Source organism: Ammospiza nelsoni, chromosome 1 (assembly GCF_027579445.1).
Source record: "Ammospiza nelsoni isolate bAmmNel1 chromosome 1, bAmmNel1.pri, whole genome shotgun sequence".
Taxonomy (NCBI): Eukaryota; Metazoa; Chordata; class Aves; order Passeriformes; family Passerellidae; genus Ammospiza; species Ammospiza nelsoni.
Window position 1 is genome coordinate 89962401 of NC_080633.1, and position 18281 is coordinate 89980681.

Below are 18281 nucleotides of genomic sequence, written 5' to 3' on the forward strand. Positions count from 1 at the left end.
CCTCCCATGCACAGTGGTAGGCACAAGTTTGCATCTGTGAGTACAGGTTCAAGTGAAGGACATTTTTTCCTACCTGATTTTTCTTCCTTTTTCATCACTTCTCCTAAAAAAGGAAAATTCAAGAAAAGGAAGAGCAACAGCAAAGATTTGTGCAAAGCAAGAGCATAGTTGTGTTTGAAGACCTTTTACAGACTAGGTTGTGTGGCAGCAGAGGGGAAAAGAGCAGTTCTGTCAACCAAGAGAGGCTTCCTCAGATGGGAAGATGAAAACTCTTGATGTTTCTCTCTATTGTGTCACTGTCAGAGGAAAGGGGCTTAGTGGGAATGTTTGACACTAAACCTGGAAATAAGTTTGAGAATCTGACTTCTGGCCTCCATATCTGTTTATTCCATTTGCTTCAATTTAATACAGAAGTAACATAACATGAACTGGCCAGATTCATGGAAGCACTCCATTTATATATCTAAAATCCTTAATCTAAACCTGTTACGTACTGTGAGGTTCCACTTATGTGCTTTGTGAGTGTTGTTAACCCCCAAATTTACCCTTCACATACAAGGATCCCTCCTGTTGTCTGACATGTTATCATAAATATGGAGAAGCTCCAATGAAGCTAGTCTGAGTTAAAGTTGACTAAATCTGATGTAAATGAAGGCAGAAATCAGTACTGGGTTGAAAAATGGATTTTAAACCCCTCCAATTCCTATCACAATAATTTCCCATCCCCTGTTCCTTTTCCTCCAGCCTTCTGGCATGGTGGGACTTTCTCACCTTACTTCCCCAGTGAAATCAACATGGATACATTTTTGTTGTTGTTGTTGTTATTTATTTCAGCTACAGTGTGCCAAACCTGCCTGTGGTAAACAAACTACAAGATTGTCCAGGCTAGTTCAGATCTAGTTTACCTTTACCTGTAAGATTATGAGATTGTTCCTTTAAATGAGTTGGTTTCTACTTGTTTCTCTCTGAAGGCTGTAACCAAAGAATTAAGTCACGTATACAGGAATTTGTGGTAAATAAGACTCCAAAACATAATGCTATCAATACTTTATCACATATTTGACATTGGACTAAAAGATGACATCTCCCAGCTCCTATCTCCTTTGCTTTATTGGTTGGAGTATGGTGCCACAAAGAGTGTGGCTTCAATCCCTGTGTGGGTCATTCACTTAAGAGTTGGACTTCAAGACCCTTGTGGATTCCTTACAACTCAGAATATTCTGTGATCCTGTGATTTTTCTGCCACTTGTGTCACAAGGTTGGGGAGAAAATGATGGTATGTCCAAAAAGAGGGTAACCTAATGGCATGAAGGCTCAAAAGAAAAGTATTCTGTTCACAAGGCTACCAAAGCTCAGTGTCATGAGGGCTGACATATGTGAGATCATCTTCACATACAGTGTTCATGTGAGCTATAATCTAACCAGGACAGAGGAAAAAAATATCATACTGTGATCTATATACCTTCAGGAGGGAAGGAGGGAGTGATCTATATACCTTCAGGAGGGAAGGAGGGAAGGAGGGAAGGAGGGAAGGAGGGAAGGAAGGAAGGAAGGAAGGAAGGAAGGAAGGAAGGAAGGAAGGAAGGAAGGAAGGAAGGAAGGAAGGAAGGAAGGAAGGAAGGAAGGAAGGAAGGAAGGAAGGAAGGAAGGAAGGAAGGAAGGAAGGAAGGAAGGAAGGAAGGAAGGAAGGAAGGAAGGAAGGAAGGAAGGAAGGAAGGAAGGAAGGAAGGAAGGAAGGAAGGAAGGAAGGAAGGAAGGAAGGAAGGAAGGAAGGAAGGAAGGAAGGAAGGAAGGAAGGAAGGAAGGAAGGAAGGAAGGAAGGAAGGAAGGAAGGAAGGAAGGAAGGAAGGAAGGAAGGAAGGAAGGAAGGAAGGAAGGAAGGAAGGAAGGAAGGAAGGAAGGAAGGAAGGAAGGAAGGAAGGAAGGAAGGAAGGAAGGAAGGAAGGAAGGAAGGAAGGAAGGAAGGAAGGAAGGAAGGAAGGAAGGAAGGAAGGAAGGAAGGAAGGAAGGAAGGAAGGAAGGAAGGAAGGAAGGAAGGAAGGAAGGAAGGAAGGAAGGAAGGAAGGAAGGAAGGAAGGAAGGAAGGAAGGAAGGAAGGAAGGAAGGAAGGAAGGAAGGAAGGAAGGAAGGAAGGAAGGAAGGAAGGAAGGAAGGAAGGAAGGAAGGAAGGAAGGAAGGAAGGAAGGAAGGAAGGAAGGAAGGAAGGAAGGAAGGAAGGAAGGAAGGAAGGAAGGAAGGAAGGAAGGAAGGAAGGAAGGAAGGAAGGAAGGAAGGAAGGAAGGAAGGAAGGAAGGAAGGAAGGAAGGAAGGAAGGAAGGAAGGAAGGAAGGAAGGAAGGAAGGAAGGAAGGAAGGAAGGAAGGAAGGAAGGAAGGAAGGAAGGAAGGAAGGAAGGAAGGAAGGAAGGAAGGAAGGAATCGCACTCACAAAGGATTCCCAATCACCTCCCTCTTTATTCATTTCTTGTACCATAGAAGTGTTCTACCTCAGCTTGTTCCCTGAGCACTGTTCTACCTTTCCAGTAATTTTCCCCTTGGCAAAATTACTGATATAGTGAATCTGTTTGTTAGCTGAGCACCTTCATACTGAGGAGAGTAGAACTTATTCTGAGTGACTTCTCAGGTCGTTAAAGCCCAGTATCAATAGATACCATGATAGAGAGCAGAACTTTAGGACACACATTAGCCTTTGATGAAGCACTTCTTCTGTCATGACAGATAAGGTGTTGGTTATTCAGCTTTGTTCTATATTTCTAGCAAATGTTTCAATTCTGTTTCACAATACAATGCACATAAGAAAAATATCTGATGAAATGTCAAGTACATATTTTTTAATTGTTTGATTTTTGGCATTCTATAGGAGTAGTATAAATTAAAGAAATACTGTTGAAAGTAGGTGCTTCCTTGGTTCCATTTCATTGCCACGATCATTCTTTGCAGTGTTTCAGAAAGATTTCTGAGGCAGTCTTTGAAAAATAACCTGATTATGATTCCACATAAACCACTGAAAAAATACTTACCAACTACTACTGAAACCCATTTCAAAATTTAAATAATGACATGCTGATTTGGAGAAAGGAAATGGAGGTAAAACTGAGAAGAGAAACATTTTTATGCCCTCACTTTTATGTAGCCAAATAAATGAATAAAAGATTTTTTTTAATGTCTGGGGAAAACCCCAAAAACATTAAGAGAACACTTTCCTTCAAGATATTTCTTTCATTTTCATGCTTTCCTTAAACTGGGATGGACAAGAAATAGCTCTTGAGCGCTGTAAGTAGGTCAATCACTGTTCTCATGCCCAGACCACATTCCCCACTGTGGGAAGCAGGATACCAGCAGGGCTTGCATATATGCACTCTCTCCAGGTCGCACAGAGGCTTCTTTCTTTCCTCCCTGAAAACAGTCCCATTTCTCATTGGAGTGGGGGCACACTAGGAAGCAATTACTATAATTTTCTTTTGAATTGCTCCCAAACATTTCCTCATCCCTTGGTTCTTCATGTTATGTCTTAAATGTGTCTTCAAGTTCTAAGCCAAATTCAGGTTTTGCTGTATACTCATATGGTACAGGAGACCAATGATTTATGTATTAAACTTCTCCAAACACATACAGCTAGTGTGTATTTTAAGGTGGCTTTTTGGGGGAGTCTAAAAACTGAGGATTATTACCTGCTGTGATGCCATTTCACAAGGAGGATGAAGAGAGCGCTTCCCAAAAATCCTAAGCACCTCATAGACTTTTTGACATTAAATGTGAGTTGAAACATGCCAGATGTCACATTTCAGGGCTGGTGCTTTGACCATTAGCTATTCTATTAAAAATAGCTTCCTCTTTAAGAACAAGCACAATTACTAATTTTTTTACCACACAAATAAAAATGTATAATTTGACCATTAACATTCCTTCATTCTTCACTTTTTAAAAGGATTAAGTTACATGCTCAACCCTCAAGAGACACAGGACTCAGGTCCAAGCTCATTGCTTCATAGACTGAACTAACTTAATCTAAGTGGGGACCAAAACACTTTGACCTTTGGCCAAAACACAGTGGTGTTTGAACGATGCTTTTTCACCTCATTCATCTAGAAGTCCCACTCATTGAAACAATTTCTGATCTCTCACAAAACCAGCAAGTTATAATATTTTCTTGCATTTCACAGAATTTCTGCATGAAATGGTACAATGTGAGCATTAACTCTTTTCTTGGCATTTAACTGGATACACTTTCACACATGCAAGCCTTCATATTATTTGAAGGTCAGATTTAAATGGAAAAGGCAAACGTGTAGCAAAAAGACTGTAGTAAGTCAGAGTCTCCTTCTGAACCATTATATCTTAAAAATATATAGTCAGTCCTGTCAAGACAAAATCTTCTTGGACAAAAAATCTTAGTGTGGCCAGTGGGAAGGAGCTGCTACACTGGGTTGCTTAACTGCAAATTAATTATGTGAATTTAATAGTCAAATATTCACTCAGGATGAAAAGAAATGTGCTCCTGGACATTAGTGGATAATGTGTGAATAATTTCATCTATTTGTCTTTTAATTAGACACCTATAAATAAGCTGGCTGTTGCAAGGTGCTCTGTAATTGGGTTATCTAAACACAAGTCCTTTCCTGGATCATCATATGCAATTACGTGCGATAGCTGCAGATTGTTAATTGTTACTGTTTCTTCTATTATTATTATTATTATTGGTATTATTACCATCATCATCATCATTTAAGGATCAGGCAATATGCCCCATTGCAATTTTGCATGCATGTCTGGGAAAAAAAAGTAGATGACATAAATCGCATGCATGATCTCAGGAGACAATCATTTTAAATCTTAATTGGCTGCCTTTTAAATATCATTTAAGGTCTCGTTTTCTCTGCCTCTCTCTCTCTAGTTAAGAAGGTGTTGTGTCAAAGTCTATTACCTTGCTGGACGTCTCGCCTCTAAGTTTTTTTAAAAAAATAGAACCATCAGCAGAGGTTTGAGAGGTCGATAAAGCTTTTAGATTTGGAGATGTTTTCAGGGAGCCCATTTCCTGCGGCTAAGAGTTGTTAATGGAGCTTAAGGAATTATCTTATGACTCGGGCTGGGAGAGCCGTATATTTCTTTGCTCCTGTTCCCTTGTCGAGGCTGAATATGCTCCTGTCAAACTCGCTTAATGAAAAGTAACGCGTCGCTGATTACAGTTTTATTTGGGCTCTATGTAAAAAGCACTGTTAATTTAGCATCCCCTCCTTTGTGTGTTTGAATTTGCCATGGCTGAATGATTTAGAGTCTCTCAGTTTCAAGACGTTTCTCTATGATTTTTTCCCCTCCTCCTTCTTTCTCAGCCTGCCTTTATATTCTCAGCCTGCCTTTATATTTCTGCTTTGTACAGACATACGAGCTGCATGGCTTTCCCTTTCAGCCCTGCAGCTTCCTCTAAAGCAGCAGAACCTGATCTTTGACTTGTGCTATTGAATCAAATGGCAAAATTAATTTCTCACATTTTTTTGTCCATATTTAAAAAAAATCAAAACAACCAAACAACAAGAACCCCAACCCTTTTGAAAGACCTCTGCATTTCATGGCTGATCTAAATCAAAAGGTTTGTGTATTAAAGCAAGAAACTTTTTGCCTCCCCCTTAACTGGCACGTCTCCTCTCAGGAATGAGCAATGTTTTGGTGTGAGCACACACAGATTTACCAGACCCGAGATACAGCCTGCTCCCTGGTACAGAGAGCCCTGCTCTTGTTATACAGCGGTCATAAACTTACTCAAACTTGTTTTATAACAACTATAACACGAAAATGAAGGGATAAAGTGTTGATCCGTTTTTCTTTGGGCTTATGGTATTTCAGTGCGCCTGTGTTTTGCCCACAGTGTTATCACCTTCTTTTTAAGTCCAGAGGAGGGAAGGAGTGGGGGGAGAGGGAGAGTGTTGCCTCCCAAACAGCGGGATGTCCGAACTGAATCCTGCACCCAGCCAAATCCGGCCAGCAATGACTTGTAAAATGACTTTTGTGGCTTGCGGGGTCACCCGCCGAGAGCCAGCCCAGGGAGGCCGGCGGGGACCGGCACTCCTCAAAGTCAGGGAGCTTTTCAGGCTGAGAGGCATTTTTGGCTGCTCGTTGGACGAGACCTCTCCTTGCAGGCAGACACACAGAACCCACACACACACTCGGCTGTCTCTGTGTTAGGAGAAAAAATGGAGTTCCCTTCCACTCCACAGAGCCTCTGTCGCATGGAAACCGAAGCCCACCGGGAGCCCCCGTGTCCCCTCCAGTCCCTGCACATCCAGCAAGGCTGGCACAGGCAAACCTCCCCGCTTTAACATCCCCCGCGCAGCACTCTGAGGGCTTTGTGCCCCATCCCGCTTGGCTCTACCAATGGTCTGAGGGCAGCCCGAACGCTCGCCTTCCTCCCCTTCCCTCTCCCTCATCCCCGTCTCTTTAGTTTGGCTGAAAATAATTTGCTTTGTCTAAAGGGTTTCAGAGGCAAAGCTCGCCGGCCGCCCCGGCTGCATTAAAATTCCTGCCGGCCCAGCCTTTAGCTGAGATCGCGGCTCCCCCGAGACTCCACTTTCGCTATTACTGTCAAGTACCCTTGACTCTTTATTTTTGCCCTTTTATCTATTACAACTAATTCGAGTTCTTTTGCCCTTTTCAGTTTAAGACGTGGGCTTTCTGTAAAGCCTCCCCCTGCCACCGAGCTCTCCGGGTGCAGAGCCTTTAGAAATTGAGGGGTTTACTGTCAAAATGAAAATTTCACTTCAAATTATCTCGGCTGATGCACGTTTTCCAGGCCGGGGGCTCCTGTCTGAGCCTTTTGACAGCCAGATCAGCAGAGGGGTTCAGTGATCTCGATAATATCATCCAAGAGAGCGAAAGTCAATACAATGACAGGGAATATGACTGGATACAATCCAATTACGGCTGCTCGCAGAGAGGGGAAGGGCTTGATCTGATCTCCGCACCTGGATTCCTTTATTCAGTCCTTGCACTAACAGGTCTCGCTAGAAACTTCGCAGGCTGGAGTATGTTATATTTTGGCTGAGTGTTTTCTCGGTTGCGTTTATAGTTGTCTTTGTATATTTCCCCCCTTTATTGTAATCTTATTTATTTATTGTGAAGAGGGGCGGACCGACGGGGAGCCGCTGGGGTGGGATGGGCGAGAATGCTGGGAGGCAAGGAAAGCTCTTCTGCCTGTGCCGATGTCAGTTTGGTCCTTCGGGTGCTCTCGGTTCATCGTCGCACCGGGCGCCCAGGCTCAGGGGTTTTGGGCCGGCCCGGGTAAGCCGGTATCTATTGTTGCCTCGCAGTTCCTTTTCCAGCAGTTCTCCCTGTCTCCCGGTCCGGGGATCAGTCAAGTTTGTTCCCATTCCGGGGAAGGAAAGGAAATCTTTTAAGCGCCTGTTATCTAAGCGGTAAATTGGCTGCGAGTGCTCCTGAATCACACGTCGAGAGCGCTCTTCCTCCCTCTCTCTTTTTGTTGGCTGCACTCTATTTAATGTCAAAACGGTAAAGCATCTGTACTGAAGTGCTGAAATATTCATGGCGGATCAGCGATTCTCCGCACTGGCAGAGGAGCTGGAAAGCTAAAACGGTTCTTTAAAAGATCAAATTTTCCATGTGAATCAATTGCTCCGCGCACGGCGGAGGCGACGCCGCGGCAGAGCCCGGCCCTTGGGGGCCGACCCCCGCCCGCCCGCAGCTCGGGAAGGAGGGGAGGGGGAAGCGAGGGATGCTCCCGCCCCGCCGGGCCTCGGAAGGGAGCCGGAGCCCCCGCTGCCGGCCCGGGACGCGGCCGGGGCCCGGCGCTGCCCCGCGGAGCGCATCCCAGCATCCCCGGGCTCCGTCCTCAGTCCCGCGGCCGCGCTGCGCCGAGCCTCTCTTCCCCTCTCCCGGCAGCCTGTTGACAGTCCTTGGAATTACCGGAGTCGGCTCCGAGGGGGAATTTGAAACATAGAAGTTGTTTGTTGCCCAATGCAAAACGCCACCACTTGTGTTACCTCTGAAACAGACAATTTATTGGAGTGAGCATACCCTTTAACATATTTTTTTTTGTCAAGATAAATTTGTGCAGTAGGTGTAAACTTAGTAGAAGTGCTGTTTGTGAATTATATGCTAACAAGGAAATCAGGAGGAAAAACTCTCGAGAAGTCTTTACAACTAATGTCGGCATGCCTTAAATTAAATCTGAATTAAAATTTCCCGTTTGTAAACTTTCGGATGTAAACTTTTTAAGTAGGTCTACACTATAGTACGTGCTTTTTGGACATGGAATTAAATAACTTTCACGACATTGATCCCTTAAAGTCGCAGCCAGGAGAAAATGTTCAGAACAGGAATGAGCAAAGTCTTTCCGTTGAACTGAGCAAACTGAACTTTAAATCCTCGTTTATGTTGTTTGTGTTTAAAAAAAAAAAAAAAGGAAGAAAAAGTTTTTATTTTTAAATTTAAACTCTTGCAAGTCTCTTTTCAGTGTAGCTGACTCTTCAAGCGTTAGAAAGTCCTTTGCCCCTCGGCGGGCCTGTTAGGAACAAAACATTTTGCTTCCTGATTTGGGAAACGCCAGAAACTCTTTGTTTGAGTCATGGTGGGCCAGGTTTGAGAGCTGCCCCTTGAGCACATTGGCGCCGTTCCCCACCGCGCGTCCCAAGGCGCCCGTTTCCAGAATGGCTCCTTTGGTGGTAGCCCAGGAAACTGTTGTGTTGCTCAGGGCTTGGTTTAAAGTACTGTGCCTGAACAGGGGGTCGTGAAACACCCCGTCCACCCAGTTCCTGAGGTTGGTCACCGGCGAATCCTGGTGCCTGTCCATGACGCTGACCGGGGCGGGAGCGGCGGCGGCGGCCGAGCCCCCGGGCCGTTTCAGCATGCAGGAAGGGTACTCGGCCTGGTTGAGGGAGGTGGCGGTGTGCGCCAGGGACCAAATCCTGGGCTTCGCCTCCAGCAGCTGCTGCCCCTGCTGGAAGCACATCTTGGACTCGCAGCCGCGCTGCCGAGCGCCCAGCGGGTCGGGGCCGCACTCCTCCGCCGCCGTCTTCAGGCAGCTCCGCGCTCGCTCTGCCGCCGCCTCCTCCTCCTCCTCCTCCTCCCCGGCGGCGGCGGGCGGCGGCATCTTGGCGGGGAGCTCGGCGGGCCGCGGCGGGAGGCTGCCGCCCGGGAGCGGGAGCGGGTGCGGGTGCGGGAGCGGGTGCGGGAAGGGCCGCCGCAGCTCGCACTCCGAGCTCTCCGACTCGGCGGCGTCCAAGTCCTCCAGGTCGCTGAGCTCCAGCTCCTTCTCCTCCTTGCCCGTGGGTTCTGCGGGGCGGGGGCGGGGGAAGGGACAGCAAAAACAAGACACACGGTCACTGTCGGCGCCGCACTGCCCCGCGGCCGCCCCCACCAGCGAGGCCCGCGGCCGCCCCCACCAGCGAGGCCCGCCCCGGGGGCGAGCTGCCGGCCGAGCCCCCGCGGCCGCACCGCTAAGTGCCTGGTTTTAGCAGGGTACCCTCGGCTTTCCCGCTCTTCATCGCCTCTTCCTGCGAACCCTCCTCCTCCTCCTCCTCCTCTTCCTCGTAGGGCCGCTTCTCGTCAGAGCACTTGTTCCGCGGCGGCCAGGTCATCTTGTTCTCCTTCTTGAGCCGCCGGCGGGCGTTGGCGAACCAGGTGGAGACCTGGGTGAGGGTCATCTTGGTGATGATGGCCAGCATGATCTTCTCGCCCTTGGTGGGGTAGGGGTTCTTGCGGTGCTCCTGCAGCCAGGCCTTCAGCGTGCTGGTCGTCTCTCGGGTGGCGTTTTTCCTCCGCGTCCCGCCGTCCATCGTCCCGTACCTGCGGGCACAGGGGAGCCCCCGGGATGTGACAGCTCGCTGTCGCCCCTCGCGCACCTGCCCACAGCCCCGGCCCCGCCGCTTGCCTGCGGCACCCCAGGAGGGCAGCTGGACCGGAGAGGGGGGAGATGGATGAGGACAGCTCGGTTTTAAGAGGAATGGGGACAGCTCAGCTTTATGAGGGAGACCAGCCTAGAAAATTCAGCAAGAAGGAAGGGTTCAACCAGCAGCAGCAGCGGGCAGTGCAAATTTCCACTCTGCCTTGGCGGTGGTGGCAGAAAGAGGGAAGGAATCGTCTGCTTTTATTTGCTGTAAAGTCAATGTCAACATTTCGGACAGCAGGAAAATCCTAGCAGCTTGCGAACTCAGAGAAATACCACTTTCCTCTCGTTTTATTAGTCCTCCCCAAACAAAATTCATCGGGGTGACCCCTGGGCATAAGTGTTAATAGAAATATATTTCCTCTTACTCCTTTTATTAGTAATCTCCTTTACCCTTTTGTTCCTGAAATTGTAGGAACCTAACGCAGATGACACTGGGCTGCGACTGAATATTTAATGCACATCCTCCAGGAAAGGTCACTGGCGCCCAATGGGCCTCTGAGCTGGGAGCGGCGTGTAAGGGGGTTTGCGCTGCTTTAAAACTAATAAATATACACGGGATGCCCAAGCCTGACTCCGCGCACGGAAAGATAATTACGGCCCCGGTAAAGAGGGATTGCCCCCCGCGCTACCGCCCGCCCGGGGGGCGGAGGACCCCGCGTGGGTGCGGGAAAGGGGAGGCGACACGGCTGGGGCCGGGAGATGCTGAGAGGCGAGCGGGCAGGCTGGCGGAGCGGGGCGGGGTTGGCGGGCGGGGGTGGCGGGGCCGGGGGCAGCGAGCGGGGCCGGGCTGGGCACGGCGCTTACCTGTCGTACTGGTACTGGCTGAGGGTGTGATCGTAGGGGTAGTAGGCAGCCGCGGGGGCGATGCCCGCATGCGCAGAGCCGCTCCCGTCCTTCGCCTCCAAACTGTTCTGCAAGAGACGCCGCCCGCCGCCCTCAGGCCCCGCCGCCCTCAGGCCCCGGCACCGGCACAGCCCGGACCGCGCTCGGCACCGCCGCCCTCAGCCCCCGGCACCCCTGCCCGGCTCCCCCGCCCGGCTCCCCCGGCACCCCTGCCCGGCTCCCCCGCCCCGCGGCCCGACCGGACCTTCGCGGGGGCCCCTCGGCCACGGCGCCCAGCGACATCAATAGGGACATTAACTCGCGCTGTTACGGTGCAAGGGGAAAAAAAAGAGGCAAAGAAAAAAAAAAAGGAAAATAAAAAAAAAGGCTGTGTGGGAAGACCGCATCTTTTTTTTTTTTTTTTGCAAGCCTGGGTATGGGTCGCCCTGAACTGCCCGCCCGGACGGGCCCTCGGCAGCTCTTCAGGCGCGACTTTTAATTGCGTTACCGTGAGGGGCGAGCGCCGGGCAGGCGCAGCTGCTGACCGCGGGGCTGGGCCCGGGGCGCGGCGGGGCGCAGGAGAAGCGCCCGGGGCTGCCCCCGCCCGGGGAGGGGGTCCCGCCCAGCCGCCCCCGGGGCCCGGGAGGGAGGGAGGGAGCGAGCATCTCCCGGGCGGCTTACCAGGGAGTAGAAGGCGGGAGCCTCTGTCCCGTAGGTCACGTAGTTTCCATAGCCCTGGGGCCCGGCGTAGGGCCCGCCGTAGACGCCCAGGGCGGCGGCGGAGTTGAGCTCGTGGCGGGCGGTGGCGAGCAGGCGGCTCTCGTACACCGGGCAGTACACGGGCGTCTGCGCCGAGGCGGCCGCCCCCGTCTCCGCCAGCGTGCGGCTGCTGGACTCGCAGCAGGTCGTCAGGGAGTTGGTGCTCATCAGGAACTGCAGGGAAAGAGAGCGGCGCTGAGGGCGGGGTGGGGGGAACTTCCCAAAGTGCAACCAAGTTTGGGGTCGGTTGCTTTTGGATTGTGTGGGTTTGGTAGGGTTTTGTTTGGGTTCGGTTTGGTTTTGGGGTTTTTTTTTTTCCCAAAATCAGGTCGTAGCTTTGGGGTGTCGCCCGCCCTCCTGCCTCCTCTGGAGTATTTTACTTCAATCGTGATAGAAACGCTCTGCAGAAGCGCAGAGGTGCAAGTATTTTATGAGTTTTTTAGAACGACTCCACAACAACAACAACAACCAAACGCCCCGTGACTGTGGATGTTTAATCCTCTATAATACATTCCTCAGGCCCTCTGCATTTAAAAGCTAACTTTTCCTGGGGTGTTTTCACAAGACTGGGGTTTACACCGTTTTCTCCTCTTGCAGCACAATGATCCCCATCTGCGTTTTTAAACCCTTTTTTTCGAAGTCATTCATGCATATTTATTTTGACTGCAGATTTGTAGCAGCCACGCACGCATCTGTTATTAACCTGCTGGTTTAGAATATCCCATTCTTTTTCTACGGGCCGGACCTCTGTACATCCATGTTTAATTGATAAACTGTGAATTTAATCGTGAAAGGAAAAAAAAAAAACAAACGGGAGGGGGGGCGAGGTGCGGGTGGGGGTTGGGGATCTCCAGCTCCCCTTCTCACCTCTCTCATCTCTGTAATCATCTCCCACGCGTCTTTATCACCCCCAAACACCCCGAATCCCGCGTGTTTCGTCCCATTTTAAAACTGGTGCCCGACACAGAACTTGGGTGCCTTGTAAAGCTGCGGAACAGCATCTGCTTTGCCGCTACCGCAGGCGGAGAGGATCCCTGCAGCCCTCATCCCGGACGGAAGGCATCGATAAGGACTGAAATTCAATCAATTAACGTTGGCAGGCAAAAAGTCTTACCTGGGGTGCAGAGGAGTAAGGGTAGCCAAACTGAGGATAGGACATGGTACAGAGGCTCCCAGTTATCTAGAAACAAGGCGAGGCGTCTGATCTGCACGCTATTGCAGCCTGGCTCTGCTCTGTTGTACCAATTGATTGGTAACCACAGGTCCCTAGATGCTTATAGGACGAAGCAGAAAACCACATTTAATTTATTTACATGAAAACTTAAACTTTTTTTTTTTCTTTTTAAATATGTACGGCGATTTTAGCACCTTCCCCGCTACAGCTACGACACAGAAATAATTGTTACATGTAGGCTCCAAGGCTGGCAGACGTGACGGCAAAAACAAATACTTTGCACCCACGGAAAAATACAAGGTGGGAAGAAGAAAAGTGATACAAATGCATCAGCTCACAAGCACGTTGTTTTAAAAGAGCCGAGACCTCTGACGTCACGCAAAACCTACTGAAATTAACCTGCCTGTAAGTTTAACGCTCATTTTATTTTCGGGAATCTTTCCCCTGGCATGGAAAATAGACTCTCCAGCATCGCCTTCAGCCTATCTAACAGGGGAGGAAAGTTTGGGAAGCTCTTCGGTGGCGGCAACGCCTGCTTGCAACACATATATTTCTGCGGGCAAGGGAAGGAAATGGATGTTTTTAATCTGAAGGATCAATGTTGTATCAGCTATTTTCCCCACCCTCCTTAGTCTCTGAAAGGCTAGTAAGCACTTTTAATTAGAAATTAATTAATGAGCAGCTGCTTCTTCCCACCCCACAGTAATAATTAGTCTCAATTACAAACAAGACATATGAAGGGACACACGACTGAGTCTTCATTTAAGATTTAATCAACAGTTAAAATTAGCGCTAACGCTGACAATAAAGCACATGATAAGCAAGCCTCCTTTTCTTTTCGGCTTTTATTCCAGGCGTGTGATTACAGGTAGAAAACCCTACAAGCGTCTTCGGGGGAATGATGGAAAAGATGTGACTTTTCACGTTAAAAAGACTTTGATCCCATCTCTAACTTCCAACACGCCCTCCTTCCCGACCCATCCCACGGCTGCCATCAGCCTGCCTACCCTCTGGGGGTCTGGGACCCCCCTACACGAGCAGGCAGCGATCCCCCCCTGCCGCAGGCTCGGAGGGAGCGGGCCAGGGGGGAAGGTGCTGGCAGCCCCAGCGGCTCTCCCCGACGGCCGCTGCCGCCGAGGCAGGGCGAGCAGGCAGCCCCCGGCTGGACGGAGGAGGCGGAGGAGGCAGCTCCGAGGCTGAAGCTGCGCTGCTGGTGCAGCCGAACGCTGCTCCATGGTGTGCAGACTTGCTCAGAGAGATTCCTGGGTTCAGACATGTGAATAGCCCCAGGGTCACACTCTAATTAATGATGATATTCTCTTCTTCTCCCCAGCTGGAAGACTGCCTCCCAGAAACGAATCTGCCCACACTGACAGCTCGATTGAGGGTGATTGATGACTATCTGGAGACCACAGTACACATAATATAATATCTGCTGCGTAATTGCTTTAATTTACAGATGAAAATACTAGTCCTCAGATCGAGTTAGACTACAACGAGAGGCGTTTTATGGCGCTTTAGAGTGTTTGCAAATAAAAGATATCAGATACAGTACATGCAAATTATCCTGACAGCTCAGTATCTGTAGCCGGGAGAAACGTATAAAGAAAGGGAATCAAATGACATAAATAATCGGTTTGGAATTCTGTATTGATTTTTGGATGGGAAGAAAGAGCTTTTTCTTTCCTCACCTGAAATGTGAATTCCTTTTTATTTCTGAGAATATTAATAACTTTGCCATTGGGTTTCTTTTATAGAAGGGCTTCACTATCCCTCCTCCTGCACTATATCCGGGTGCTGCCAAGGTATAATCATACTTTTTAGCCACTCTTTACCAGCAGCTTCCTTCTGGTGCGGAGTGCTGATGGACCATTGCATTGTTTGGGAAGAAAAGACACCCAGTGTTTACACAATGGTCTGCACGCAGCGTTCCGTGCTGCTCCCTCTGCCTCCTGTGCCCATTGCGCTGGGGGATGTTTGTTTAAGCTCCGGAATAAAACTCACCGGTGCTAGGGAAGAAAATAGTTGCACTTATCTCAAGAGCGGCTCGGTGTAAAGCACTATAATTAGCTGGGAGATCTGGAGAACTGCCTGAAGAAGTCCTCCCAGTTTTCCAGGCTACAGTTTGGGAAATGTCCTGGAGTTGAGGGTTTTTTGGTGTTTTTATTGTTTTTAGTTTTTATTTCTTTTTTCCACTGCAGATGTCAACTCCGCAGTGGCCACAGTGCACTACAGGTTTTGATATTTAGATGAGTCTATTAAACTTTAAAATACAAGGAGAAATTCAATATTTATAGTCCTTGTCTATTTATATATCACAGTTGTCTTTCACTGCACCATGCAAATACTCTGGTGCCCATTTTTGCACTGAACTTTCCTGTATTAATCATGATAATTATTTGTCATTTTTCTTTGCAGCCTGCCTGCTCTATTACTTTACCCCCGGTCAGCTTTGTGTCAGTTCCAATCTGTATTCCCTAGAAAGCAGTCATTAAAAAACCCCCACCAAAACAAACAAACAAAAAGAAAAAGCGACAAAAAAACTTAATAACCTTAAATGCTGAAAGCTGACATTACGTTCTCCCCCAATGCTGATGTGTTGTTTCACTTACAGTCTACAAATAATGGCCCTTTGTTGATAAGAAACTCAACACAATTATATTTCATCTTGAATTTTTGGTGCCAGAGCACAAACATGCATTAAGCCCCACAATGATTTAAAATAACCTTTGTGGTTCTTGCACATAAACAAGGTAACTGTTCAAATCCAAGCAAAGACGCTTAATGCTGTGGGCTATATCCTTAAGCATTTGGAAAATGCAAGTCTTTGCTGTGCAATAAAAATTGATCCTCGTTAAAGCCCCTTTCCTGTACAATGCAGTTAACAGCTTTTGAGAAAGAAACACACACAGCTTTCTCCAAAGTTTGAGCAAGGAAACCCATCACGATCAATAGGAAACTCTGGAGAGTTCCCCTCTGCTCAGAACCAGCCTGCTCCGGCGAGCAGGTATTTCCCATCCAAAGCCCATCCAGGTCTCTCTCCCAGGGTTATGAGCTTTTCCTCTGAGTACCTGGAGCCAATGCTCATACAAGTTTTATTGTAAAAACATGGAATGAGAATGAAAGAGTGTGATGCTGGAACAGGCCACAGCAGGTAAAACAGAACCTCTTCAGGACTCAGGCTTTGATGGACGTCTTCAGGGACATGATCTAGAGGCAGTTAATGCAGCTACACTTACTATCTGCATTTTCATCGCCTTCTCTTTTGGAGGGGTTATTGCCACTCCTGGAAATATTTCAGCAACGGAATTTGCTTATGGGCTAAACAGACTCTAGCGAGCTCTTCCAGTCGACTTTGCTTTGTTTTCATGCTACAGACTTAAAGCAACATTGACACCACCTGATAAATGCTGTGAAGATCTACGTGTTGCCCATTTGGAATCTGACATGGAACCGTGGGCAGCCTACAGCATTTTAACGTAGGTTAGCTCCCCGAAACTTGCTATTGGCAGTAAACATGATTGTTTTTATTTTCCCTGAGCCAATTTGAGGTGTAACTGCACCTCCTGCACTCTGAATCGAGGAGGCAATGCTTCCGACCTGCACAAACCCATGCCATGGCTTGGGATTGGCAGAGCCATGATGACCAACAGAACAGTTGCATAAGAAGGCACTGCTAATTAATTTACTCAGTTTACAACTACATGTAAAATCAGTTTGTTCAAAGCTATCCATTTGAATGCTTTAATTTTGTAAATCTTCAATCCTCTTGGCAAACAATCTAGATTAAAGCAGAAAGGCCTCACATGCTCATTCTGTTCTTTGTATTTATTAACTTTTCACACTTAAGAGCTAGAGCCAGCATTCTCATTCTCTCTCTCTCTCTCTTACATGGACACCTACACACACACACACAGACACACACAAAACTTTTCAGCAAGAGAAGTAAATGCTGCGACCTGGGCAGCTGCTCTGTGGCAATAGATGGACCCTACAGCATGCTCACATTTACCTGCTCAGTGCAGAGCATTGCAACTACGCCTTCACTAGCAAAGCAAGATTGTATAAGACTTCCTTTCCCAGCTCCTGTACCCCCAGTGCTGCAGATCCGCAGGCATTTAGACGCCACCACCTTGGAGCTCTCTGGCAGCCAACAGCTTCAACTTACTTCCCTGCTAAGGTAAAACTTTCCTGCTTGCAAGGTCAAATTCTATTTTTTAAAGTTTGCCTTAAAATCCAGAAAGTTTGTCTCAGTACCTTACCTTAGTGCTCGCTGAATATCATATCCACACCCCCTTCCCAAGAAATAACACACGCATGTTAAAATACATTTACCCTCTGTCCTAGGTAAAGATTGCACAAAGCCAAATGATTCATCACGGATAGTTTCTCTTCCCTCCAGCAGTTCGGTTTCAGCTGCCTTGCTGCTAAAGCAGGCTCCGAAGGAGAAGGGGGGCGGGGGGGGGGGGGGTAAGCCCCACCGCTCCCCTCCACCCGCCGCTTCCATAGAGACACAAACACACACACACACACTCACAGGCATCACCACTAAAGGAAGAAATTTTTTACCTGCGATCACGCCAGGCTTCGGCTAAAACCTGGTAGCGATGGCTGTGCCATGGCAGGGCTTGTCTCCTCTGGCGAGCGCTGGCTGGCGCGGCAGGGAGCTGCGGGGAGCTAACGCAGACATGTCTCAGTGCGCGGTACCTGCGCGGCGCGGCACGGAGCCTTCGGTCCCCAGGCGCCGCCGCCACTTCACTAACCCCCTGCACCAGAGTGACGCTCAAGTGAATAGTTCCACCGATCACACTCTTTCCCACTGATTAACACTTTCCAACGCGACCAGGCATTCCACTTCCAACTTTTCCCGTTTTAAAGCAGAAGCAGCCAGCCCCGCTTGCTTCCGCGGGTTATAAACGCCGTCTGGGGCGTGGGGGACACCATAATTAATAGCAGGTTAGTAAAATTAGTGCTGCCACTCCAATTGTTGTCCTTGTTGCCAGCAATAATTGCATTGATTCTGGAAGGACACGAATGTCCTCCATTTAACCTAATGATCTGCGGGTTGCACACGCTGTACGGCAGCCGTGGCGGTGATTAACTGCGCGCACCTCCAAACTATCATTTATCTCCGCGAGTCACGACTGAAAGGTGCTAAACTTACAGGCAACTCTCCCTGCCTCTCTCGCCGTCTTTGTTTCCCTCCCGCTGGAGGAGGCGGGCTGGGACGTCGGCGTAGCCCTGCGCACAGGAGACGGGCACCTGTACCTGTCCCCGCGGCCGCCTCGGCTTTATTCATAGCCCGGGGGCAGCGCGGCGGAGCCGGGCAACGCGGAGCTGCCGGGGACTGCCTGGCCCAGCCGCGGGGAGGGGGCAGGGGGGCGGCGCGGCACCGGGGACCCTCTCCCTGCAGCGCCCCCGAGGCGGGCTGCGCCGCCCTGCCCGCCCTGCCAGCCCCGCAGAGGCTGCCCGGGCACCGGGGGCTCCCTCCGGGCGGAGCTGGGGGCGGCCGAGCGGGGAGCGGGGACAGCCGAAAGCAGGTCGGGGCAGGAACGCTTGTTCCCGCTTGTCCTCTCCGTCCTGCCGTGCCCGTCCGGCCGTCCGTCCCGCCCGGCCTCAGCCCGGGGCTG

At 49.3% G+C, this 18281-nt stretch overlaps 1 protein-coding gene across 1 annotated transcript; it reads right to left on the bottom strand.

The window, feature by feature from the left end:
• Nucleotides 1–8395: 8395 nt before the first annotated feature.
• Nucleotides 8396–17059, bottom strand: IRX4 (iroquois homeobox 4). The gene is made up of 6 exons (XM_059482339.1): nt 16987–17059; nt 12592–12750; nt 11400–11651; nt 10701–10807; nt 9471–9793; nt 8396–9280 (listed from the first exon to the last, which is right to left on the bottom strand). Exons 2-6 carry the CDS (start codon nt 12634–12636, stop codon nt 8514–8516), a joined length of 1494 nt encoding a protein of 497 aa, XP_059338322.1. The 5' UTR covers nt 12637–12750; nt 16987–17059; the 3' UTR covers nt 8396–8513.
• Nucleotides 17060–18281: the final 1222 nt, after the last annotated feature.